Source organism: Mangifera indica, chromosome 10, assembly GCF_011075055.1.
Source record: "Mangifera indica cultivar Alphonso chromosome 10, CATAS_Mindica_2.1, whole genome shotgun sequence".
In the NCBI taxonomy this organism is placed as follows: Eukaryota; Viridiplantae; Streptophyta; class Magnoliopsida; order Sapindales; family Anacardiaceae; genus Mangifera; species Mangifera indica.
Window position 1 is genome coordinate 5,027,523 of NC_058146.1, and position 27,963 is coordinate 5,055,485.

Sequence of the window (27,963 nt, forward strand, 5' to 3'; positions counted from 1 at the left end):
ATAACTTAACTTTTGAGTCAAATGGTAAATCTAATAGTTTAGATAGTTACATTTGAACAGAGATGTTGGAGACTAAAATTTTCACATATAATAAATGGAACATATAAGTATATAATTATTGTGGCTTGGACTTTAATATATCTAAGTGATAGTATTTGAGCGAACATATTGAAAACTAAAATACCCACATCTAATAAATATAATATATAATTATATAAATATTGTGGATTAGACTTTAACTTATATAAATATTGTCAGTTGGAGTTTAATATAAACTAATTAATTTTGTGTAATATGTGTTTTAAAAATAAGAGAGCGGTATATAAGAATATAAATATTGTGGATTTGACTTTAACATAAACTAATTAATTTTGTATAATATAGATTTCAATTTTAATATTTGTAACTCTAATATATATTTTTGACAAATCCCGATAAATAGAGTTAAATTCCAATCAATTTTATTTGAGCTCAAAAATAAGTTTGGTTTGAATAAGTTTAAGTTAAATGAATTCGAACGTAAATTCTAGTTTAAAAATTATATATTTTCAAATTCGAATTTAAAAATATTCGGTTAACCAATCCGGGGAATTAAATTTTTTTTAATATAAATCAATTAAAATGATTTTTTTTTTAGCATTCAATTGAACTCAAAGCTGATCTCAAAATGAAACTCTGAGGTAAACTTGAATTTAACTCCGCTCCAAAAACTTTGAGATAAACTGACTGTAATTTCCCTTAACAAAACGTTAGGAATTGAGTAAAAATTTTAGTAAGAGTTAAATTATTATTTTTTACCGATAACAGGGTGATGATAATAATAAATTATTATACTATTCTTCACTATTTTATTAAATTATCCGTAAGATCAAATTTCAATTGCCACTTTTCAATACCTACCGTGTTTGTGTTGCAGGTCAATTTCTTATAGTTTAATTATTCAATAATCCTTGACACTTGTCAAGATTAATTTATGATGGGTGTTAGTTGGAAGATTAACCACCGAATCATTTTCTAATAAAAGATGGAATAAATAAATATTTATATATTTCATCAATCGGGCGGGTATGGTGGAACAGGGCGTTGGGATCATGTGATCACATGCAAAATTTTGTCCTTAGGAATGGCAAAGGGAAAAGGGAAGGAGAATGGCAAATACCCTATTTTTGTCCTAGGTTTTATAAGGAATATTAATTTTTATTCTCAACTTATTTTCGTTACAGAGATGAAAATGATTTTTTGTCTCTTTTCTATAAAAAAAAATTTTCTCTTTATCTCTTATCTAAGATAAAAAATTTATTTTCCGTTCTCATACTTATAAAAAATAATCTCTCCTTTGTAGTCTTTAAGCATAATATATACATATTAAATAATAAAATTAACTAAAATTAAAATTAATTTATTATTTTAAATATCACAAATAATATATGTTAATTATCTTAATATATATAATAAAAATATAAAAAATATAAAATTATAAAAATATATTAAAATTTTAAATAAATATATTAATATAAAAAATAAGAAAAGAAATGTAGACAGAAACAAAAGCAAGATAAGACGAGATAATAATATATGTATCTCGTTTTCTCTCATTTTCTATTTTTATAAAAGAATTTATTTTTTATTAAAATAAGAGAGGATTAGAAACTCTAAATTCAAAATAAAATTGATATCTCTCTTTTGTGGACAAAATTACAAATGATTGAATCGCTACCGGCCAAAACGTGAAGCACCTGGGGGTAGGAATAAGAAATAACAGACAGGGAACTATAAAAGTTGTGAAAATGGATTCCAAAGGAAAATTCTGAAACGGAAACACTTAGCGACTAAGCACCCATTTTTAAATTTAAATATGGTCAAACCAAACACATGCGAGTAATAAAATATTTATCATACGCGTTCTCGAAGCCGCCTTTCTTCTTCGCGCAAATTGTCGCCGTCGCCGTCGCCGTCGTAACCGTGCTCATGATTTTCTTCTAGAAATTATTCCTTTACAATGTATCATTCCTGACGCAATAAGAATGGGATTATTTGGAAATGACACCCATATCTGCTGACTGGATTTGTTGAAAATATTAACAAAAAGCTTGTTGATTTCATGTAACATAAAGTCAAACTATGCTAATATTTAATGTCTATGAAATTCTCGTAAAATTAGATGCTTTAGTGAATTACAAAAAATTATTTGTTATTTGGTCAAACTATGCTAATATAAAGTCAAAGTATGCTAATATTTTCTCAAGTAAAACAATGGTTAATATATATATATATGAAATTCCCATAAAATTAGAAATCAAAAATTTTATCTATTATTTGGTCACCTCCAACCCCAAGGACAACTTATGAAGAAGACACTAGCTATAGCCATCCATAGAGGAATCCGTAGATTAGGTTAGGTTGATTCTGATGTGATTTATCATACCTAAAGATCATATTAGGCCTAAAGCTCATATAATTGAAGACTTTCATGTTAGATTGACTCAAAAAATACATAAAGCTCTAAGGTAACCTTATATATATACGGTCGAGTCATATTAAACTTTAAACGACTGACATATTAATTTTAATAAAAAAAAAAAATTTATATTAAAATTATTATTTTTAAATTTTTTTAATAAATATGTTAACAATATTAGGCCAAACATGGCCGACCCACTTATCTAATGCCTAGGCCCAAGGCCCAAAGGCTTAGCATAACTCGTTACAGTACTTAGGTTATGCCCTTCCAAACCAGACCATTTTTTCATGTTTCATCCATTTGTCATGTCTAGCCATCCATTTAAGCATTCTTCGTCCAATGAACACATTTTGCGAGTTGACATTTATTCCACATCACTTGTCTAGAATGAAAGTAATAATTTTATGCCATTTCAAGATTTGATCATTATCTTATTTCCAATATGTAATGAAATAAGAAGTCACTTTTTGAATTTTAATTTTAATTGAACTAATAAGTTTATCTAACTCGTTTTCTTGATCTTATAAATATAAAGGATTGATGAGAGAAAATAGAGAGAGAGAAAAACTGAATAGTTTATCATACATATAACTCTACAAATCGAATAATTTATAATTAAAATTATATTTCATTTTTTCCCTTTAATTTTAAAAATTAATAATTTTTTTTCGATTAAGTTTTAAAAAATTTACTTTTCCCCCCCTAAGATACCAAACTTGAAATCTGATCATTTTCTCTGATGAACGGTGACCCAATAATGAACAAACAAGACAGAGTTGTCCAGAGTTATTCAAGGATGGCATTTCATTGTCCATACTAGATGATGCTCATTGTCCAGCAACATGTCATGCCGGTTGCCAATGGTCGGAGGGAGAAGTGAAAAAAAAACTTAAGAATTTGAGAAGAAAAAAATTATTTTTTAAAGTTCAAGTATGCGGTAAAATATTAATTTTTAAAATTAAAAAAAAAGATAAAATTATATATTTTTTAATATTATTATTAAATAATAATTTTATTCTAATATTTATTGACAATTTAAAAATAAATAAAATTTTAAATTTTTTATCAATCAAAAGATTGAGTCAAAAGACAAGAACACATGGCGAAAGGATACGATTACGGCCCATAACGTATCGGTGAAGGGGGAAACAGAAGCGGAGAATTAATAAAGAAGATTATCAATTTATAGATTGACACGCAATGTACTTCGAAAGACAAAAACACATGGAGAAAGGATATGATTGTGGCCCTTGACGTATTGGTGAAGGGGAAATAGACGCGGATAATTAATAAAGAAGATTAATATTTGAGATTCATTCTATAATGCAAACAAAAGTAGATAAAGGCATGAATGGGCCAGTTTTGTTTGTGTCCACAGGACGTGATACTGTAAGTTACGATTTAATTAATTTCCAGAGTGGGTCAAATTAATACTTAAATTGTCTTTTTTTTTTTTACATTTAGGAACTTAAGATAATCTTAATTCATTTATAAATATATTTTGTTTATTAATTTTTATAATAAAAATACCTTTATTTTTTTATTAATATAACAAATAAAATAAAAAATATTTTATATTATACGTAAAGCTATTTAAGTAAAATAATATTATATTATTCTTGTATTATTTTTAATTAAATATAATAATAATTTTTTATATCTAATAATATATAAATAATATATTTTTATAATAATATTTTATTTTTTATAATAAAACATTACTTAAATCAAACGTTTTTCAAAATGTTTGCAACTATTGATTGAATAATCAAATTATGAATATATTTTAATGTCGGAATGTGGCATTAGCCCGTGTGAAAATTCCTTTAGATGATAATGTCACTCAATCTTGTACAAAATATAAAGTGTGTTATAGCTTGGAAGATTCCTATTTATTAAATTTTATATCGTAAGACCAAATAATTTTATCAATAAATAATATTATTTGTATTTATTTTAAATATATAATTATATAATAATACATATAAATATATATTTATATACTCAAAATAAATATAAATAATTTTATAATTTAATTGAATAGGGGCAGTTTTGTGGACTGGTTTTTTTTTTCTTTCACTAGTTTGTCAAGATTGCAATCATGGAGCATCCTTATCCTAAACAAGATGCACATGATTTGTTTGTTCATATGCATCATTATTCATTTGTGGTCTAGAGATTTGAAATCTGCAATATTACAAAGAGACCCTAAGTACTAGAAATAGTCTCTATATAGTGTTACATTTCCTAAAATCATCATTTGCCTCCCTTGATAGTAATGTCATTAAATTATATGGTCAAAGGGGGGTAGTGGCAAATTTTCAAATTTGAAGGAAGCTGACAATAGTCCTCACATGTTAAGGGTATCTTTAAAAATTACTTAAATATAGGGAATTCATTTAACTAATCACTTTTGAAATGATGGATAAAAAATAGCCAACAACCAATAGCCCAAGGGTTGTATCCATAACCCACTAGTAAAAATAAATGCAATATTATCTTTATCTTTACCCATCCAACAAAACAATAAAATAACTTCAACATACAATTTAAGAGTTTAGGGTTTTGGATTTCGATTATACATGTTTAGATTTTTGACTTTATGACTTAGAATTTAAAGTTTATGATTTACGATTTAAGATTTTGGATATAGTTAAGTTTATAGTATGCAATTAACGATTTATGGTTTGAATTTATTATTTATGGTTTATGATTCATCATTTAGAGTTATACTTCAAGGTTTAAGATTTATGATTTACAGATTGTTTCATTATTGAAAATATCAAAAAATGCCCCTAGAGATTGGCTTAAGTGGTGAAAAGTCAAATGTTATTTACAAATGTCTAGTGTTTTAGTGATCCCAATGTGATATACCACAATAAAATTTATCTTTTGATTTGTTTGATCTGTAGTTGTGGGCCTAAGTAATTACAGTCTCTTAGGCCTTTACCACAAGGGGTTTCTCCCGAGTTAACAAAAAAAAAAAATCAAAATTAGTTATGAATATACATAGAAAAAAATGGGAATTTTTTAATGCACACTAACCTTTTGACCACCCCCCCTATTGTAAACTATCTAAAAGGCCTTTAACTTTTTTATCATTTTGTCAAATATCATGTCACCCCCAATCGGTTAACACTAGAAAATTGTGATTCCACTTAGAGGGCAATGTTGACATTATCTGAAATGTTTGGCTACGTTCATATAACACAGTCGTATAGACCCCTTTGACCCTCTGAATTCCTAATTTCGATTCATTTTTTCTTCCAAAAATTCAGATTCACCTTTTATGTTTTTCGTAGTTTTATTATTGTATTTTTTAATGAAAATTTGAAATTTAAAAAAAATAAAACATTTAAATAATTATTAAAAATTAGGATTATAATTTGTGTAAGATTCAAATAAAAATCAAAATAAAATATAAAATATAAAATATAATTTTAATTTTAATTAATTTAAATTTTAAATTAAGATTAAATTTCCAAAACAAAATATAAATTTAAAAGTCCCCCTATTTTGACGCACAATTTGAGCAACGCAATTTAACATCAGGACCAAGGAAGGCCAGCTTCTGGAATCCAGCAAAATAATCATTTCATCTTACGCGGGCCGGCCAAGCCCAGCTCAAAATAAATCCCCCGAAACGCGTTCTAAAACTCGGATATCGGGATCTACAGTTGCCTATTAAGACTGCTTAGTTGGTGCAACTCTGGCCCGCTGTTTTGTTAGTCGGTCAAAAATGGCCACGCGATCTCCGTGGCGCACTGAGTCAAACCAAGCTCGCTGTAGCAGCCACAGCTTTGTGCGGCGGTGCAGTCGCAGCCACTTTATCTACCTCAGATGATCCAGCGACCTCGCTGAAGCTCTGCACAGCGGTTTCTCTCGGCCTTGTCATGGACTCCGTCATCGCTGGCTCCATTGCTTTTGGTACCTGGTCATTTGAATTTAATGATTCTTGTGTTATTTTCTGTAACGTCAATTATTAAACTTATACTTAATTGAAATTTAATTATTAAATATTGAATTCAAAATTATAGTCCTTGATGTCTGCAATTTTTTCAATATGAAATTCTTTAATAACTTAATCCGATTTATTTTTGCTCCCTTTTGGACTGCATAAAATTCAATATAATAGTTGTTGGGTGACATTAAGAGTAGGCATAACTAATTTTTGAAAATTTTGTTGCTTAATTTATTTGCCTACTGTAAGATCTTTTATGTTTAGTAGTACATTGTCACATCTCATTTATTGGGAAAGGGCACTTCATGTCTTCTCACGTTTGCTTCCTGTGCGCTGTGGATTTCAAGTTAGGCCAAATGACTATTTCCCATCCAAGGTTTTGGTGTTAGCGCACTTTTCACCCGTTTATTATTAAAAATCTAAATATTTGTTAATCTATTAAATTTTATTTTATTGATAAAGGTAAAATTATTATTTTAAAAAAACATCAACTTATCACATTCCCTTTGTAAATTTAAAAATTAATAATTTTTTTTTTACCTTCTTTTTACTTAAAGTTTGAAAAATAACTATTTGAAGTAACAAGGAAAAAATACAAACCTTAGGGGGAAAATAGTCATTTTTCAAACTTTGGGTGAGGGGAAGGTGGGGAAAAATTATTAGTTTTTAAACTTGAGAAAGAAAATATGATGAATTTATAATTTTTTTACGGCCAAAGGACTATTTCCTATCCAAAGTTTGTTGTTTTTGCAAGTTTTTCTCCTTCAACTTTAAAAATCTCAAATACCCACCAATCAACAGTTAAAATTAACGGAACCTTAACTCTTCAAAATTTTATCTATTTTTTCCCCCAAAGCTTTAAAAACTAAAAATTTTCCTCTAACCTAAGTTTTAAAAAATGATAGTTTTCCCCTAGGGTTTAGTTTCCAGATCTCCGACGTCATTATCGGTGGACTCTCCCTCCTGAAGTTTTCTCTCCCTCTGGCGGTCTCTCTCCACCTATTTGGATGCCTAATTGGTATCGAATGAGACTGATTGACGATGGGAGACGGAGACGAAGATGTCTTCATCTCCCGTCGTCAATCAGTCTCATTCGATACCGATCGAGCATTCAAATGGGTAGAGAGAGATCGACAGAATGAGAGAGAGCTTCGAGAGGGAGAGGTTGTCGGATATAGCGTTGGAGATCTAAAAACTAAATCTTAGGGGGAAATTGTCATTTTTTAAAACTTAGATTGGGAGAAACTTTTAAGTTTTTAAGCTTTAGGGAGAAAAAAAAGATTATATTTTAGTTTATTTTTAATATTATAAATAAAATAACGATTTTATCCTTACTACCATTAATTTTAGGCCAAACGACTATTTCCCACCCAAGGTTTGATGTTTTCTCAAAAGTCCCCCCTTTAACTATAGAAACACCAAACACCCACCCATGGCTGGTTAGATTTAACCAAATCCTAACGCCTGAAAATTTTATCTCCTTTTGCCCTCCTAAACTTTAAAAACTAAAATTTTCCCCCAGCTTAAGTTTTAAAAAATGGCAGTTTCACCCTAGGGTTTGATTTTGAAATCTCCGGTGACCGTTCCGGCTCCATTGCCGATGACATCTCCCTCCCGAAGCAACCTCTCCTTCCGGCGAATGTTTTCCTCCTATTTGGAGGCTCGATCGGCGTCGGCTTGACCTTAGGAGACGAAGAACTTCGTTGGGGAAGACGAAGACGACGGCGTCGACTTCGTCTCCCAAGGCCAAGCCGACGCCGATCGAGCCTCCATATGGGAGGAAAACATTCGTTGAAAGGAGAGGCTGCTTCGGGAGGGAGAGGTCGTCGGCAATGGAGCCGGAACGGTCGTCGGAGATTTCAAAATCAAATCCTAGGGTGAAACTACCATTTTTTAAAACTTAAGCTGGGGGAAAATTTTAGTTTTTAAAGTTTAGGGGGGCAAAAGGAGATAAAATTTTCAGGTGTTAGGATTTGGTTAAATCTAACCAGCCATGAGTGGGTGTTTGGTGTTTCCATAGTTAAAGGGGGGACTTTTGAGAAAACATCAAACCTTGGGTGGAAAATAGTCGTTTGGCCTTAATTTTAACTGCTGATGGGTGAGTATTTGAGATTTTCAAAGTTGAAGGAGAAAAATTGAGAAAACAACCAACTTTGGGTGGGAAATAGTCCTTTGCATGATTTTAACAAAAGATTATTGACAGATAGAAAATTAGGTTTGCACTAAATCTGGGTGGGAAATAGTTATTTGCCCTTCAAGTTATAATTGCGTTCCTATGCTCGTGTTTATGATTAAAAATTGAGCTATAAGTCTGTGTTTGATCAGCAACGGCTTGACTGAGTAATTTTCTTCCATTGCGAGGATACATTAACAATTCTTTTGCGTTTTCTCAACGAAACAGGAATACTTGGTACCTCAAAGAGTTTGTCCAGATAATGAGGGAGTCTATGTTGAGTAGATGTCCAGTTTCATTATGTGATCAAGTGTGTGAAGTTATCTAGAAAGAGCTTGGAGAAACTCCTGATTTACTTGATGTCTACTCACCTTCTTGGTGCTTATTAGATTTATGCAGAAATTCTCATTATTCAGTTTTCTTGGTCATCTTGTAGAGTTCCCAATGGAGACATCATGCGATTGTTGATGTTTTAGTCTATTTTATATGCAGATGTTTTGAAGAATTTGATCTTGTTTCACATCTAATCTAATAAAAAATAACTAAATTATTTAAAAATAAATAAAATTAAAAAAAAAACTCTAAATTTTGATTAAACTTGGTTTTGGCCAATTTATTTAATCAAATTTGGTTTTGATTGAGTCTAATCAAGTCAATTAATTAACTGTTTTTTCATGTTAATCAAATTAAATTTGAAGCTAATTTTTTATTTAATCGGTTGAATCGACTAATCCAGTTGCTATATACAAAGTTTTTTCTCTGTCACGGCATATGGAGTATTACTTGAGCTGTAGGTTTTGCTGGAGAAGTACGGGATTGTAACATAAATATGGTGGTTGGCTGATACTACTCGTGGAAATCATCACTCATTTGTACAGTATAATTGTCAGTTACGCAGGACTTGTCTAAATTGCTGAAATAAATTGGTTGGAAGCTGCAACATTGTTTATTTTTTAAATGGCCCCAAATTTTAGATCATTCTCAAATCTACACCAATCAAAGATGAAAAACCTCAATTTTCACTAATAATCAAATTTTTGTTAATTTTTTCTATAAAAAAGAAGGATAAAATAGTTATTTTATTATTTATATTAAAAAATTATAACGTTCATTACTCCTTGCCCCCCAGGTTTTAGAAATTAATATTTCATATTTTTAAAGTTTTTAAACTTTAAAAAGTAATATTTTTACCCCCAAACCTAAGGTTTTCATATTTTTAAAACTTAGTCGCCCTCCATAACTTTCAAAAATAGTAGTTTCACTTCTATTCTTCAACTTCATCTTTTGACGTCGTCTCCGACCTCCTCCTTCTCCTGGTGCGACAACGGTAGTGCGATGAAGAGATCTACATCTTCTTGTCATATAGTGCGATGAAGAGATAGAGATCTCTTCATCATATCACCTAGACAACAAAGGACGATGCTTTGTTATCCTTTGTCGCGTCGTCCAGACACGATGATAAAGAACAATAAAGAGTTATCCTTCGTCTGTTCTTTTAGATCTAGATGACAAAAAGTCGTCCATCGTCGTTCTTTTTAGTCAAAGATGAGAGATTGATAGAATGCGTCGGTCGTCAGTGGTGGCCAGAGATGGAAGCAAACTCTAGGGGTGAAATATAAACTTTTCAAACTTTAAAGATGGGTTTAAGTGTTAGTTTTTAAAACCTAGAAAGGGAAATGAAAAAAATTTAAAGTTTTAAAGTTTATAGCAGTTTGAACATGGATAAGAGTTAGAGTTTTCATCTCTAATAGATATATGTTTGAGAATAACCTAAAATTTGGGTGAAAAATAATCCTTTTCCCTTATTAAATATAATGACAATTATCACCACCACGCCGCAAAAAAATTCAAAATCAGAGAAAGGCCAATGGACTATTTTCACCAAAATTTTAATATAAAGGTAAATATATATTTTTGAAATTTTAAAAATTTATTTATAATTTAATATTTGTTAAAATTTTTAGTTAGAAATAAAAGTAAAATTATTATTTTATTTATATATTAAAAATATATAATTAATCTTATTTTCTCTTCAGATTTTGAAAATTAATATTTTTTTCTAATTTCAAACTTTGAAAAAGTGATATTTTATCCCCACAAACCTTTGGTTTTCTTCTCTCTAACAACGACGACTGAGATAGCTACCATTCTTCTCTCTTCTCTCTCTGCCACAACAGACAAAGAATGGTAAAGGATGAAAATCGAAGACGAAGCCTCAATTCTCTAGCAATGAAAGCAATGACGCGACAAAGCCTTAATTCTCCAGCATCAATTTCATTTTTCATCGATTTATATTAAAACAAAGACAAATCACACGACAAAAGTTTTATCTAGAGCTAATTTGACAAAAAACTTGATGGATTTAAGAATTGGTCGTGACATCTTCCTTTGTGATTTTCGTTGTTAGCCTGTCTTCGTCTATTGTGGAATATCGCTAGCCATGACAAAGAGAGAAGAAAGGAGAATGGTAGACGTTTTCGTCACCGTATAGTCACCATTTCTGCAGAGAAGAAAATTAAGACTTTGTGGGGGTGAAAATAATCTTTTCAAAGTTTGAGATTGAGAGTGAAATGTTACTTTAAAGAAAATGAGATTAATTATATATTTTTTAATATAAAAAATAAAATAATAATTATATATATTTTTAATAAAATTTTTTAATAAATATTTAAATTTTTAAATCCTCCTAAATCGAATTTTTAACCTCTTTCACACATGCTTGGAAAATAGTCCTTTGGCTGAGAAAGAAATAAGGACAAAAGCAGACCATGCTTCATGAGTGTTCAAATTAAAGAGTGATGGTCCCACCGGTCCCATCTTTTACACTAATCAAGCAGGCTACGACAATCTCGAGGATTTAATCAATCAGACGGTGATAATTTAATGGAGCTGTTACTATCAGTATCATGTTGGCGTAACCAACGCCACTTTATCGCTCATATTAAAGGTGGGAGGTACAAAGTTGGTGAGTTAGTTACAAACTTCATCCCCCATCTCGCGTTTTCACAATTCATACACTCGCCTCCCGTGAATGTCCATAAAGTATTTAAAACATGTGTACAGGGAGTCCAAACTGTGAATTGCAATCAATTTTGGTTGAACTGAAATTTTCATTTATGGACCTAGAATGTTTAGGCTGAATTTAGGTTGGAGCCACAACCAACCCTCCAGCTATGCTAATTACAGGGGCTGAGCCATTAGCTATAAAGCTCGTTTAAATGGCGAGTTTAGGGTTTTACTTATTTTTTATTTCAACGTCACCCAAATGCTAACTCCTATTTATGTTGAAAGAAGTAGCTTATTAACCATTTCATCAACTCTCGATTCTTCCACAATCGGTCGCCGAGAGTCGGTGTTCACTGATTAACTTAAAAAATGGTGGGACCTCTTAGGCCTCAGTTTGTCCTCTTTGGCTCCTCCATAGTCCAGCTCAGTTTCAGCAATGGAGGTTGGGGAGCCATTCTCGCCGACGTTTACGCTCGCAAAGTATCTTCTCTCACTTTTTCTCCTTTTATGACTAGTTTAAGCAGCTTGTTTTTTCGTTTTGGATTTTGTTTATTCATTTGTATATGAAATTTCATACTTAGGCCGACATAATTCTGCGAGGATATTACGGATGGAACTCACGTCGTGCTGTTGAGGTTCTTGATCAAGTTTTTCCCAAGGTATTTTATTATTATTATATTTATGTTTTAGTATTAATTAAATGTAACTTATTTATATTAATTCATCCCAAATGTTGTTTAAGCACCTAATATTCAGGTAATTTTAAAAGCTTTGCATCAAAGAACGGAATATTAATTAAATATACATATATAGTCACTTTTCCCTTGTTATACATATATAACGAATAGTATAAAATATTCTTAGATTTTGTACTCGCCCAATCAGACATAAACTCATCTAATCGAGATATAAAACTCACTAATCCAACAAAGACTTAGATATGAGATAAAATAAAGTGAAAATGTTAAATTTTTCGATGATTTTGATGGTGGGAAGGTTGACCCCGGCCAACCCTAGATCTCAGAATTTTCTCTTTTTAAAGACAAAGTCAAATTAAAAAGTGATTATATGTGTATAGGAAAAAAAAAAGTAGTTATATATGTATAAAAGGCAAAAAAAAAACTATTGTAATTAATATCCCTCAAAGAGCAGTATTTTCTTTAACTGTTTCAATTATTTCCTTATTATTTTGGATGAACAGAAAAGAAACACTTTTCACTATGTATCCTGATTTAACATCCTAATTTTATGAATCCTAATCCTAAGTGATATAATATAATTTTATTAGTGGAACAAGAAGATGAAATAAGATAGTAAATGATATGATAATAACCTGGGATATAAAAGTTGAGATTATGTTGTTAATAATTAGTAATTTATATGAACACCACCGAAGATGAGGATTTTTTATTTGATAGTGGGTACTATCATGACATGGTTTGTCTAGCTTTGTTAAAAGATGTTTGAAGTGGTTTCTTTTGTAATGCCATATTTGTTCTATTATCTTGTCCTTGTTTTGCCATACAGGATAGTGCTACACAGCCTTCTTTGGTGATTGTTTATTTTGGCGGCAATGATTCAATGGGGCCTCATTCATCTGGCCTAGGTCCTCATGTTCCATTTTCTGAATATGTTGAAAACATGAAGAAGATTGCAAGTCATCTCAAGGTTCTTTCTTTGCACACAATTTATTTAAAGCGTCAATTTTGTTAGCCATTTATCCCTCAGTTCTTAAAAGTATTCGGTATTAGCTTTGTATGTGTTGCCATTGACATCTCTCAAACTTAGCTAGCATGTCCTTTTTGTAATGAAGAATGATATTTGACTCTCAATCTAAATGTTTGAAAGCAGAGCCTTCCAGGTACTCCCCGTATTATTTTTCTAAGTTGTCCTCCTGTTGACGAGGACAGAGTTCATCAAGGCACAAGGTACTGTAATGAGTATCTTCTGTGTTGAATTTTCCATGTTTTCTCTGGCAAAATATCAATTCTAAAGCTGGTATATCTTTTTAATCCAGTGGTTTTTTTAGTGAGCTAGTAAGAACAAATGAATTATGCAAGAATTACTCAGAAGCTTGTATAAAGATGTGCCATGAGTTAGACGTGAAGGTGGTTGATCTTTTCACAGCAATTCAGCAGAAAGAGAATTGGATGGCTGATTGCTTTATGTAAGTTTGCTTGCCACATATACTGCACTTTATTTTTTGACATGGTCAAGATTGATTATATCATCATCTCTCATCTTCTTAGGTCAACTCGTGTATCTGGTTTATGTTTTTTCTGCAGCTGAAGTTTCTCTGTTTTCTATTTTCATAAATTAACTGGAAAATTTCAACCATCTCACTTATGTATTACTTTTCTCATATTAGATGTTATATTCCACTGTTGTCTTGGGGAAAAAAAATTGTCTTAGTTATCTTCAGCATGGTGTCTCCTTTCTTTAATGCATTCTATTTGTTAGAACTTTTTTGTGGGTAGTGAGACACTCATGGTTTCTGGCTATCAGAATCAATTTTGGCAGTTTTATACTGGTCCATATGGTAAGATCAGATTACCATGAGCAGACCTTTGTTTCTAAAGAAAGATGAGCTATGGAAATCAACTTGGCTTTATGCACTTCAGAAGACAGCTTATAGCCATTAGTTTTTTTTTTCCCCTGATTAAAATTGATTACTGTTCACCTTTTTCGCTTAGGATTATAAAAGAGTTTTCTTTTGAGAGCAAGAGATGTGCACCAAACCCAGGAAGTTGAAAATTTGCCTTACTTTTTGTGGGGTAGGGGGTTGGGTTAAATTTAGGAAGAGTTATTTGTGGTTTATTCGGGCAGTCTTCTTTCTTTTCTTGTTTAACAAGTGGACATTTGTCTGAATGACATAAACCAACTAATGACATGTAGAACTAAAATTTAATTAATTATTTCTCATACCCAGAGATGGAGTTCATTTGTCTGAGGAGGGGAGTAAGATTGTGGTGGCAGAGATACTGAAAGTGCTCAAAGAAGCTGAGTGGAAGCCATCTCTGCACTGGAAGTCCATGCCCACTGAATTTGCAGAGGATTCAGCATATGATCTTGTGGCGGCTGATGGAAAGACCACACTAAATCCTTCTGAATGGACATTCCACAGAGAGATTCAATGGGACTAGGCTGCAGTTTCAGAATCTTCGTAATAGTATTTTGTCCTACACCAGAGCTGTGAGCCAAAAATCTCACAACCAAAAAGGTAAAGATTTTATTGATAAACACAATAAATCAGAAATTGAGAGATGAATCCATTTAAAATATTTTTAGTTTAGCAGCTTGTTATTGTAAAGTGTTCATGGATTTGATCATTTCTGTGGTGCCACATATTATAGATGTTACAGTTACATTTAAACAGCAATTTGGATGAACAAAAGCTGAGAATAGAACCATTCATCCTATAATATTTTTATATGTTTTAGGATTTTATATGGGATTTTTATTTCTATAGAAGTTAGCTTGCTCATGATTTATAACCACTAGTTTTGAGATGTTAAATTTTATTTATTGAAGTTCTTTTCCAATATGCAGTGGTACAATAATCCAGGATCAAGTGAGATGATATATACTGGAGTAAAATTTTCTTCTTTAATAGCACTCTGACATAAATAAGTTTGCTTTTAGGGAGATTTATTCTCCATAACTGTCTTTGGGAAAAAAAATTGCCCCAAGCAAACATTATTATATATTTTACTATAGTTTAGATCCCAGTAAGGTGTGAGCAGGACAGTTGAAAATTGTTCTTTCTGTACAATTACGGTTGCAATTACTTTCAGCAACTAAAAAAAGTTGTCAGGAGTTATCAAAAAACTTAGGCAACATTTTATCAAAAAACTGCACTTAGAATACTGTAGCTAACCATATGTTTATGATGTGTGTATGATTTTTGGAAAATGGCATAAAAAGCTGCTGCCAGTGGATAAAGTGGGCATTGAGCTTGAGCTCGGTTTGATTTATATATAATAGAGCTCAAGATTGTTACACTTGAGCTCAAACTTGGTTCGAGTTCGGTTCGGTTTGTTTTGAATTTCAGTTTTGAATTAATTTGTTATTAAAACGACATCGTTTTGTATTAAAATTTTCAATTTATAAACTTTGATGAGCAAACTCGAGCTTGCTTGAGCTCGACTTGCTTAGGGCTTGTTCGTTTCGAGTTTATTCGAATTGAGTTTGAACTTAAGCTCAAATGGGTTCGGTTTGAATCTAGCCGTAATTAAGATTCATTTCAGACCCATAGTCGGGCCATGTTGTTTCAATTAAACTACCCCGCCAACCAATTTATATTTTCCTATTCAGAGAGGGACATGACACTTTGATAAAGCCATGTGCGGTGTGTGAAGTCTTCGATTCTAGGCCTATGGATGTCTGGGGCCGTGCCTTATTTGGCATGGTGTGTCGGATTCACGGGCTATGTTGGCCTGGTTAGATCCTGTCTATTGACGGATCTTCTGGACTCTGTTGGCCTGTTGGGACAGCAAGGCCTGAGGAATGGCTTAGAGCCCCCTTAAACTGTGTCTCTGTGGACTTTTAGCGAGCACACAGTTGGCACGTCATATTGTATAACTTTGCTAATTTTCTAAATGCTTATTCTTTTAACTTTTTAAAATTAGACTATGAATTTAAGTAAATATTATTTTTTTGGTAAGTAGACATTTTGGCACTATTCTTTTAATTCCTTTGTACTAATTGCCGGGTTATGAGATCATTATCATCTCCGGATTGTTACCTTGGACAAACAAAGAGCTAGATGATATAAGAATTATCAAGGAATTCCTCTGAGCTACATATTTTATTACCTTATAATAAATATTCTTCCCAAGCAATTAAGCTTTATCCCCCTATAGCCCAAAACAATAATATACATAAATGAGTGGTCATTAATTTCAAATCTAAGAGACTTCACTTATATGATGATTCAGGTTTTTTTGTGTATACTTCAAATTTTGATAACACTTTGACATATTAATTTGAAGGGTTAAGATGACATAATTAGAGAGAGAGAGGTGACAGGGAATAAAAAATTTAGAAAGGAAAAATTTGATTTCTAGTAGTATATATATGGGTTGTACTTGTAACACAAATTTTCGACACAAATTCAGGAAAATTGGTTTGACGATTTGAATGAGATGTTAGAGATAATTGATTTTTAATTGCCAACTAGACATGTCCAATGAATCGGGTGAGCCCGTCGGCCCATCATGCACAAAAACTTGCGGGACCCCAAACCAACCCACAAAGCACACGAGCCAGCCCATTAAAAACTCATCAATGTGTGTCCCAATGAGCTTTGGGTTGTACCCCAAACCTTACCATTGCACACCAACACTATCTTTGAACATGGCGAATTGCATCAAATTCCCTCTGATAAACAATTTTTAAGTCATTGGATTATCATGAATCACTAATAATGAATTTTTGTCACTAATCAACCTATCTATAATTATTTTGAATATATAAATAAATATATTGAATATATATAATTCAATAATTTAAAATTAAAAATAAAATAAAATCTAATTATATAATAATATTATATATATATATATATATTTATTTATATGTTAAAAAATAAATACACATAATAATACTAGTCACAAATGTGTTTTAAGTGTGTTACAATTACCTGAGGTTAGTAAATAAATTGAACCCTCAATTCTTTTTATTTACAAGAAGCCCCTGAAATTTCCTTAAATTTTTAACACCTCCGCATCCCAAAATCACGATATGAAATCTCTTGATTTTTTCAAATTTAAGTCTCCCTCCGACTGAGCTCATATTTTCCCTCCCCATCCACGGGTGTGCAAAAAAAGCACAAGCAAGATCTGCAAGAACAATTGAGGTGATTTTCATTTTTTAAAATTTGTAATTGCATCTTCATACTAAATTCTTAGTTCGCCTTCGACTTTCACTTATTATAATTTCATTGTCCTTATCTATCTGTTTAGCTGTTAAATTTGCCCACTCTAGGGTTTCGGATACTTTAGAACATATTTTGCTTTGCATTTCTTGTTGTTGCCGCGTAATAGTGGGTTCCAGGTTGGAATTTGGATCTAATTCTCGCTTAGAGCTTGGAATTATACCTTTTTTTTTTTCAAATTTATTGCTGGTTGGATGTTTCACTCAATTCGTTTATCTTGCAATTGCAAAATCTGATTTGTTTATCTTGAATGAATTACATGAACGGTTCTGATCCCCTGCATTATCAACGGTGAATCACAGTTTTTTATAATTAACTTTTTTATGTTTTGATTCCCAGCCGTTCAATATCTCCTAAATTGTGAAAGAAAAATCAAGAGAACCTGAAAAAAGAAAATGAACGATGGGGCTTCGAGAAATGCAAACTATTATGACCTTGATGATATTCTTATAGAGGAAGAGGTTAATGTTTTAGCCTTCATGTCCTTAATGGTCTCTAGTTCAACTTTGAAATTGCTTGATGATTTTTCTTATTCTCTTTTGTTTGCTCTCAGCTTGTCCCTGTTGTGTTCCATAAGTCAGCTAATGGAGTGAAAGTTGATCCCAGTGCTGAAAAAGACTGTGTAAGTTAACTGGAGTTTTGTGGAAATTGATGTTCAATGGCTGTAGTCTGTTTTATAATATATTCTGTTTTTGTCGGTTGTTCTCAGGTGGAAGAAGGTGCGAAGGTAGAGCTGCCATTTTGGCTTGCTCAGGAGTTATATTTGAGGCAAGCCGTATCAATAAATGTTCCAGCTTGTTTCAACCAAAAGTAATTGTCATATTAGTTTCTAGTGTTATTCTTATTTCTGACTAAAGATATTAATAATACTAAGGAATTCATTAAAACTGACTTGCAAGAAGAAACTTTAACATGATTTACTTTGTGTGAATGATGTAGAATTGGTTGAGAAGCTTTTTAGCAAGAACTTGCCTTTGCTCATCAAACTGCAATCAGATTTTGTATTCTAATATGTTATGATACACAACTTCTCCACATATGTTATTTCTTGGTTTGTTGTCATATCTGGGTTACTTGTGTTTGCCAGTCCAACTAGGTCAGACTATCAGTCAAAGTATTTGTTATTCTTCTAATTGTATTTGTTTGATCCTTCCCTCCCCTTTTGTGTTTTTGAGTGACCGAACCCCCTCTGGAATTAAGTGGTCTTAACCAAGTTCTATGATGGTGATTTCTTGCAAAGTTGTTCTATGTTTGAATGAATGCACGAAGAATGACATTAATTTACGTGGTGATTGTGAGTGTGAAAATGTGAATATTTATTTACTTCCTAGTCTTTGTTTCAATTGAATACCAGAACAAGGCGAGAAATCCAGGCTGATGCTGCAAATGTGGATCTGAGATCTCGGTGTCAATTTTTCTATGAGTTTGGCTGTAAGATAGCTCCATTGTGAGTTTCTGCTCCTCACTAACTTCTTTGCATGCTTTTTCAAGTGCAGATAATCAGTTTTTCCTGTGCCTTCCGTTAATATACTTTGTGCTGTGACTCTTATTTTTCTGGTCCCTTATATGGTGAATTGATATCATCATATCTGTTGTTTTCATATTGTCATTATATGGCACTTTGTCAATTTGGAAGAGAAAGTAAAGCCCTAATGATTTGATGTTACAAATTTTAAATGTATGTTTCACTGCTTTTTCTTAAAAAGTTTATTTGGTTATTTGTTATATAAACAATTGATCTAGCCTGTAGTTTTTTCCTAGTTTCTGAATCTTATTTAAATTATGAAGCATACTGAAAGTATAGAGCGTAGCTTAGGTTTTTGTGTCTTGTGATGCAATAAATGATGTGGTCAGTTCCTTGTCTTAGTATTTCAATTTCTTTGTTAGAAATAGGATTCATGGGAAAGTTAATTTTAAAAGCACTTGAGTGAAAAGAGAAATGAAGAAGACCACCTTTTCATTTTTTTATTATTCTAAATGTTGGGAAGCTTATATCAATCAAGTGTGTGAGCCTAGTAATGTGGTTGATGGATTCTTCTTTGTTCCTTTATCTGTAACATAAATGATGCTTCTTGGTTAAATCTAAGTTAGGAAGAGCACACTTAACATGTATAAGGTTATGTAGGATGGATGGCATACTTGTTATTAATTAACATTAAGCAATTCATAAGCAGTTTTGGTTGCAAGCCATTGCTTTAAACTATAAAGTTGGGCTAATAATTTTTCAAGTTGCCAAGATTAAATTCTCTGTTGAGTTTTTAATAGCTATTATTTTCATGTATAGGGTTGGTGATCGAACAATTGGAAAGATGCTCTTGTCTACATTTCAGATGAGGTATAAGGATGTCTTGACAAAGGCACACACTGTGGCATATGCAGTGGCTTCCAAATTCTTGTCAGTTTTAACAAAAGAAGAAACTAACTGTGAGATTCTTTTGCTCATTTAACCACATGTCTTCCATTTTCACATCACCTTTGTATCAGCAATGATAATAAGACGCATCTGCCTATGCAGTGTATGAAGCTGCACAAAACTCCATGGCAGCGTTCAAGAAATGGCGGATAGGTGGCCCCAGATTTCAGAGGGCTTCAGTCCTTGGGAGGAAGAGAAAAGCAATTGAGTAGGTGTTTTTCCTAACCTAATTATGATTTTTCCACACTATTTGAGTCTACATTCTAAGTGTAAGTATGGTGCCGGATGGCTTCATACATGCCTGATGTAACATAGTAAGGAGTATAGTTGAGATTGATTTTAAGACTTTGTAGGTTTCTTGGACCTTTATTGATAAGATTAGTTTAAATGTTGCAAAAGTAATAAAGAAAGAAAGCCTACTGCTTTTTATGATTGTTAAAAGTAATTATCAGTGGCTGAATACCAGTATTCATTCAAGTAGATTGATGCAACTCAAATTTTGAAATATCACTGCTCTTACAAATCAGTTCTTGCAAATTGTAAGTTGTATGATATTCAAAATCCGTTAAAGTGTCCCGCGTCAAAAATTCAGTTTTCCCCTTTCTTTGTGCTAATGTTCAGTTTTTATATTACCAGTCCCACTCGCATGTGCAGCGCGTATTCTTTGAATGCTCCCCTTGTATTATTTTTTTTAATAAACTGTACATAATTATTATATAATTAGATATTATTTTATTTTTAATTTTAAAATATTAAATTATATGATATTATATTATTGATTATGTATAAAATTATAGATATTATATATATATATATATATATAATATTACTTTATTACCTAAATTAAAAGGGGCGAAACTTAAAAATAAAGAAGAAAAATACTTGATTTGATACAGACAACTTTGTAAATGTCACTCAACTATAAATTATTATTTTAACTTATTTAAATAAGTTTGACCTATAATTTTATTCCATTGTTGTCACAATACATAAAACAAATGAAATCAGATACTTTAAACAGAGCTTAAAAGACGCCGACAACAAAAATCTAAACCCTACGTTCTTTTATTTAAAAAAAAAATAAAAAAAGCAGAATTTCATCCCACAGCTCCAGAAGTTTAATCACAACAATTGCTAAAATATTAGAACTTTTAATATAAAAACTTATATTTGAATTTTTGTTATATTTGTGAAATCTTAATTAATTTAATATAATAATTATGAATTTGATTATTACATTCAAATTTATTTGTCTAATAAACACAAACAAAGTGAAAAAAAAAAATCTCTTCCTCAGCGGGAAGACAAATACGTGTCAAGCTAGCGAAGTCTCATAGAGGCCGCGCAGCCAGTGGTGTTGACTGCGTCTGGATTCTGGAAGGATGGAGAAGAGTGAAATAAGATGATTTTGGAGAACGAATAGAATTTTTTTTTTATACATGTGTTATTTGTAGCCGTCAGATTCAGACATATCCAACGGTTGTAATTCGGTTAATTTTTTAATTTAACAAAATTTACATTTTATTTTTCCGCTCCTGCTACTAATGGGGCTCTCATGCCTAAAATTTATTCTGTTTAGCACACATACTAACTACCCTAGAGGACTTATTAGATTAAAGTTAAACAAGCATAAATGATGATTGAATTGAAGTTGCCGGCTGCCGACTTGAATGCACAACAACCACATAGATTGAACCCCAAATTACAGATAAGCTGAATGGCTTTGTGGAAAAGTCAAAGTTAGACATACGTTATCTATTAACTCATTTATTCAGGGGCATGCTGGCATGAAACCTACTGCTATATAATGGATAGGGATAGAACGAGGGTGATAAACGTTCTTCCTTCCTTCTCCAAACAAAGAAAATTTCTTTCTTATCCCTTCTTTACCCTTATTCTTAAGAGAAAAAAAAAAAAATCTCTTTGTTTCTTTTATCTATAATATAAATATATTAAATAATTAAAATTAATTTATTATTTTAAATATAGTAAATATTATATATTAATAATTTTAATATACATAATAAAAATATAAATAATAAAAAACTATAAAATTATATTAATATTTTAAACAAAAATATTAATATAAAAAAGTAAAGCTACGAAAAAGGGCAAAACAGAAATAAGACAAAGTTCATATTGAAATCGTTATATGTTATGGTGTCCCCTTGAGTTAAAGCATTCAAAACAGGAGGAGGTACTTTTTTTTAATTAATAATTCAGTTCCCCAAATTAACTACCACCATTAAAATATGTTATGTTGCCATAAATAAGACAAAAATATATTCAGAAAAAAAATGGTACGGTAACTCCTTTTGTCTTCTATAATTGAAACCCTAAATTAAATTTCTTACCTACACCTCCAAAAATTAATTTGAATGACAAAAAGTACGATTTCATATATATAAAAATATGGGTTTAAGTTTTCTTTAATGACATATTAAAATCTAAATTTTGATTTATTTGATTTAATAATTATAAAATTGATCATTGGATTTAGGGTTTGTCTTATTTAATATGATTGATTTGATCTCGATAATGATAATCTAATTCAAATAGAGTCCTTCATTAGAAATTCTCACTTACCAATTTATTATTACTAATTGTTTTCTTTCGCACCACTTATCCTTTTCTAAAGAATGGATTACGGTTGAATTTTTTTATATAAATTATAATTTTGGGTCAACCCATATGTGAAACTGAATATATTTGAGTTATAAACTAACCCGAACACAATTCGAATGATTTTTTAATAAAAACTTGGTATACTGTCTATGAATTGGGTATACCACCACCAACAAACTCATGTCTTTTTTTTTTTTTTTGGTGCTCTCAAGAAACATATCATCCACACTCTTTACAAAAGCTATTTCTTCATTGGCTCTATCAACTTACATTGTCTCAACTCTTCTTATTCTCCTTTGATTTGCCTCTAGCAGCACATCGCTCTCCCACATGCGACAACTTCATCATCACTTGCACTTGAGGCATGTTATCACAACACAAGATACGTCGGCTAAGAAACATTAATAAATTGATTAGTCGCCTTGGCACTCCCTCCAAGCCTAGGGTTTACTTTGATGTTAATGTAGTTCGCCCAAAAGAGTGTTAGGACTACACTTCCCGCACTGTCTACTATGGCAATATGATCCTTTCAAAAACTATACCTCACTATTTTCAAATTTATAGTAATTTTCTTTACTTTGAAATAATTAGTTTTAATAATACGTAAATATAAATTTATGCTCATTATTGTAGATAGTAGCACTAGTCTCAATTGTACGAGTGTTTTTTTATTTTTGATATAAAAAATTTTATGGTTCAATATCAATTTGTATGTTCTGATGGTTTAACATACAATTTTGTTAGTTTAATAAGGGTAATATAATTATAAGATACTGTAAATAATCATTTTATATCAAATCATATTGTTTCGTATCAAATAAGTTAAATAAAATATGTTTTGATATAATATAATCTATTATATAGTATAAATAAATTAATTTAAATTATATTATTTTTGGCCCAAAAATTTTAATATAATTTTAATTTAAATTAAATTTTCAGATTAGTGTCATCCCATTCCAAACCTAAAATGCCTGACGTGTGAACAACCAGAAGGTGTGAATTGCCAAACCCATCTAAATTTGGACAAATTAAAAATTTTAGAGAGTTAAAAAATTGTTGGGACAAACCTTTCAGAGGAAACATTATTTTTCCTTTTCCCTTTATTTTTTTTATTAATCACAGAATTAAATTCATATTTTTTTATATATAAAATCTTATTTACTGAAAAGTGTTTAGCATCTTATTTCCAACTGTCACGTTGGCCCACACCGACAAGCCATTATTTCTCGTGTTCCTGGCTGCCTTCCGAATGCCGATGCGTACAGATTTCTGGAAACATCCAATAAAAATTATCCAACGACGTTCGTACGTTTGTCGTATTGTCGTTTGTGAATTTTCGTTTTATCACTCACTCGCACACACCGTCTCTGTGGAGCTTGGATCCAGCCGTCCTCATGTCCAAACAGACCTACCGTGTGTGCTTCTGTTGCCGTCGCCGGTTCCATGTATCCGTATCGGAGGCGCCGGAGGAGATTAAGTCTTTGTTTGATCAGTACTCGGAGAGTGGCATCATGACCGTTGATCATCTCCGACGCTTCTTGATTGAGGTCCAGCAAGAAGCCAATGTCACCAGAGAGGACGCCCAAGCTATTTTTGATGGGTTGCGTGAGTTCAAACATTTGACCATTCATCATCGAAGGGGCCTCAATCTTGAGGCTTTCTTTAAGTACCTCTTTGGTGATGCCAATCCTCCGCTCTCTCCTTCCATTGGGGTAATTTCGTAATCTTTTACATTTTTTTCTTCTAGCATATTGAATTTGTGAATTGTTTTTTGGTTAATTGGAAACTGAGCTTCGTTCAGCTCAGCTTTGTAGCGCTTTGTTTAATTTGAGGTAAATTAACTCGGCGTTGAGTGGTTTTTTCTTATGTGTTTTCTGGTTGGTAACTGAAAAATGAGGGAGTAGAGCAAATTTTAAAATTTCCCCTTAATTTAGTTAATAAAACTGTTTCTGAGCCCATACGTTGATTTACAAGTATTCATTGGGATAAAGTATTATCTTTTGTTTTATGAATTTTGTTTGATTATGAAGGGCATCCCATAATTTGAGCTTATTAGAGAATATTTAGGCTCTAAATGAATCATATTCGCTTACATATGTCTTACAAGAAAGTAAAATGTTCAGTTCTATACATCAAATGCTTGAATTTCTGTTCAATTCACTTAAGTTGTCTCACTTTGCTTTTTATAGTTTACAATTAGGAAAATGATTATGGATTCTTGTAACATGAATTGGCTATTTAGTTTTTATTAATTTTGTTGTGAATCCATTTCATTTGTCTCAGGTACACCATGACATGACTGCTCCTTTGTCTCATTACTTCATATATACGGGCCACAATTCATATTTAACTGGAAATCAGCTTAATAGTGACTGCAGTGATGGCCCTATCATACAAGCCTTGCAAAGAGGTGTGAGAGTAATAGAATTGGATATATGGCCCAATTCAAAGAAGGATAACGTGGATGTTCTTCATGGAGGGTATGGCTTTAATGAGCAGATGTGGCCATTTTTGATATAATGCTGAGGGTTTCTCTGTTTTATTGAATAAGGAGACATAGCATTTCTTATAAAATCATTTGTTTTGTTGTTATCTTCTAATGGTTAAGTCATCAAGTCTAATTTGACAAAATTATCTTGGCTTTGAAAGATAGTGGATGATCAATGAATTGTTTTTTTTTTTTTTTCTAATTAATGGTTGGTTTTCTTTATATAGGACACTTACTGCTCCGGTGGAACTTATTAGATGTTTGAAGTCTATCAAGGACCATGCCTTTGTTGAATCTGAGTATCCAGTTGTTATCACCCTAGAAGACCACCTTACTCCAGACCTGCAGGCCAAAGTTGCTGAGGTGAGGCTCTGCATTTCTACGGGGATTTAACGTCTCATGGCATGTGATTTATATTTTTTTGACCAATTTCTAGATGGTGACTCAAACATTTGGAGATATCCTGTTTACCCCTGGCTCAGAAATCTTAAAGGAGTTCCCCTCTCCTGAATCACTGAAGAGACGAATTATCATATCAACGAAGCCACCAAAAGAATACCTCGAGGCCAAAGAAGCTAAGGAAAAAGAGAATGCTGCTCAAAAGGGTAGCGGTGCAGCTGATGAAGAAGCATGGGGCAAAGAAGTGCCAAACCTTAAATGTGTGGACCATGTGCCTAGTACCATTGACAAGGTATGTGGAAGTATCAGATAAACTTAACAATTCAAGTTATCTTTACTTGCTGATTAACCATGTATTGATAGGATGATTTGGATGAAGGAGATGACAACGATAATGAAGACGATAAGTCCCAGCATTATGCTGCACCAGAGTATAAACATTTAATTGCTATTCATGCTGGGAAGCCCAAAGGTGGACTAAAGGAATGTTTGAAGGTTGATCCTGATAAAGTGAGACGTCTTAGCTTAAGTGAGCAACAGCTTGAAAAGGCTGTAGGAACTTATGGAAAAGATATTGTCAGGTGTTGATATTACATGTCTTTCATTTTATTGGCTTTGGGATATATACCAGGCCTAAGTATTCATCTTTATCTATTGTCAAGGAGCAAAAAGTCTGATATTCTAATGATTGGCCTGCTATAGGTTTACTCAGCGAAATATTCTCAGGGTATACCCTAAGGGTATTCGCATTGACTCATCAAATTACAACCCACTTATTGGTTGGTCACATGGGGCTCAGATGGTTGCCTTTAATATGCAGGTTTAGTACCTTGATCTTTATCCTTGTATGGATCCCTGATTCTTTTAATATATATTGATATAATTGTAGCATTTTTTTGCTTGTTGATTGACCTTGAACTAGTAGCAATCAAAAGTTTGTTGTTGATTAAACTTGGAAATCTTAGAAGGTTGAAGGTGTGGGGTATTATGACATTCTGTCATCAAATTATTGGACCCATACATTTCACACTAAATATCTTGATGATGTTTTATGATGGATTACATCAGTGTATGTGCCTGATACCCAAATCACATAGAAAATTATGCATGCATGTTGTCTTTTTATGTATATGATTCAGTGGTTAGATTGGAGATGTTAATGCTTCCATGAATGTGTGTATAGATTCTGTTTCGGCCATTACATGGAAAACACTCTATGGGAAATAGAGGAGAATATAAAAAAAAAGGAGGCTTTATATTATAAGTTGGAAATTTTTATTAAATTCAGTGTTCAATTCATTAAGCGTTTAGAAGTTTGCCTCTTCAAGTGTGAAGAATTTATTTCCCCTTGACAGGGATATGATAGGTCTCTCTGGTTGATGCATGGAATGTTCAGAGGCAATGGCGGGTGTGGCTATGTTAAGAAACCAGATTTTCTTTTGAAGGCTGGCCCTCATAATGAGGTCTTTGATCCAAAAGTTAGTTTACCTGTGAAAACAACCTTGAAGGTGAATGCTTTTATTGACTTTCTGTTCCACTTTTGTTAGCTTAATATATTTTGCATTGGCTATTTGATGAAATCCCATTTTACAATTTCCATGTTGTTTACTGAGAAGGTGATCGTATATATGGGTGACGGATGGTATCGCGATTTTCCCCACACTCACTTTGATGCATATTCCCCTCCAGATTTTTATGCAAGAGTAAGCTGATCTAATACAACATATTCCGATGCAGACTTCGTGTCCTAATCTGTTTATGGTGTGTATTCATTGTCAAAGTAGCAAGATTGTTAATCTCTGTGCAGGTAGGGATTGCTGGAGTTCCCGCTGATACTGTAATGAAGAAAACAAGGACCCTAGAGGACAACTGGATACCTGCTTGGAATGAGGACTTTGAGTTCCCCCTAACTGTTCCAGAACTTGCTTTGCTTCGGATTGAAGTTCATGAGTATGACATGTCTGAAAAGGATGACTTTGGAGGCCAAACATGCTTACCTGTTTCCGAGTTACGTAGGGGGATTCGTGCAGTTCCCCTCCATGACCAGAAGGGGGAAAAGTACAAATCGGTGAAGCTTCTTGTGCGTTTGGAATTCATTTGATGCTTATTATCAGTTCTTGTCCATAAGATCTGGGAGAGAAGTACAAAGTTGTGAAGCCATTTTTAATTTGTCTATATTGTTGTGTTGTGTGGTTGCTTCTTGTTTATCTATGCATAAATGAGTATTCTGCGTTGCTGTTATATGTTTGAGGAGCTGCCAAAATATTTGTGCTGTAATTCTAATATGTAATATGACGATAATCTTATCTGTATTTGCGGTGTATTTAGCAAGCCCCTTCCTTCTTTTAATGGAATTTGTAATTTTAGATTCTATTTCAACTCAAGTGCTTAAAAAAAAACAGAAGGTAATATTATAATTAACCATTATTACTTACAAACTATATCCTAATTTTCACATCTCACATTATTTAATACTTTGCCAAAATCCGACTGTCTCAG

General features: G+C 32.0%; 3 protein-coding genes across 5 annotated transcripts; all 3 read left to right on the forward strand.

Annotated features, from left to right (window-relative positions):
* Positions 1 to 11,595: 11,595 nt before the first annotated feature.
* Positions 11,596 to 15,329, forward strand: LOC123228062 (GDSL esterase/lipase CPRD49). Of its 2 annotated transcripts, XR_006504599.1 has the most exons (7): positions 11,596 to 12,081; positions 12,183 to 12,260; positions 13,129 to 13,269; positions 13,453 to 13,529; positions 13,619 to 13,768; positions 14,531 to 14,821; positions 15,151 to 15,329. XR_006504599.1 is itself a non-coding variant. In XM_044653262.1 (6 exons), the coding sequence occupies exons 1-6, from the start codon at positions 11,971 to 11,973 to the stop codon at positions 14,742 to 14,744; spliced, it is 771 nt and encodes a 256-aa protein (XP_044509197.1). In that variant the 5' UTR covers positions 11,596 to 11,970; the 3' UTR covers positions 14,745 to 15,048. The 2 variants fall into 2 exon arrangements, 1 of the variants encoding a protein (XP_044509197.1); XM_044653262.1 differs by lacking the exon at positions 15,151 to 15,329 and having other exon boundaries at positions 14,531 to 15,048.
* Positions 15,330 to 17,273: 1,944 nt separating this feature from the next.
* LOC123227196 (DNA replication complex GINS protein PSF3-like) lies at positions 17,274 to 20,394 on the forward strand. Of its 2 annotated transcripts, none has more exons than XM_044651895.1 (7): positions 17,274 to 17,458; positions 17,876 to 17,997; positions 18,090 to 18,158; positions 18,246 to 18,346; positions 18,891 to 18,983; positions 19,821 to 19,960; positions 20,052 to 20,394. In XM_044651895.1, exons 2-7 carry the CDS (start codon positions 17,932 to 17,934, stop codon positions 20,159 to 20,161), a joined length of 579 nt encoding a protein of 192 aa, XP_044507830.1. In that variant the 5' UTR covers positions 17,274 to 17,458; positions 17,876 to 17,931; the 3' UTR covers positions 20,162 to 20,394. The 2 variants fall into 2 exon arrangements, with proteins under 2 accessions (XP_044507830.1, XP_044507831.1); XM_044651896.1 differs by lacking the exon at positions 17,274 to 17,458 and adding an exon at positions 17,525 to 17,655.
* A 3,425-nt stretch (positions 20,395 to 23,819) lies between these two features.
* LOC123228098 (phosphoinositide phospholipase C 2-like) lies at positions 23,820 to 27,776 on the forward strand. The gene is made up of 9 exons (XM_044653313.1): positions 23,820 to 24,289; positions 24,861 to 25,057; positions 25,293 to 25,428; positions 25,502 to 25,756; positions 25,828 to 26,045; positions 26,167 to 26,284; positions 26,820 to 26,972; positions 27,081 to 27,167; positions 27,272 to 27,776. The coding sequence occupies exons 1-9, from the start codon at positions 23,972 to 23,974 to the stop codon at positions 27,563 to 27,565; spliced, it is 1,776 nt and encodes a 591-aa protein (XP_044509248.1). The 5' UTR covers positions 23,820 to 23,971; the 3' UTR covers positions 27,566 to 27,776.
* The last annotated feature ends 187 nt before the right edge of the window (positions 27,777 to 27,963 follow it).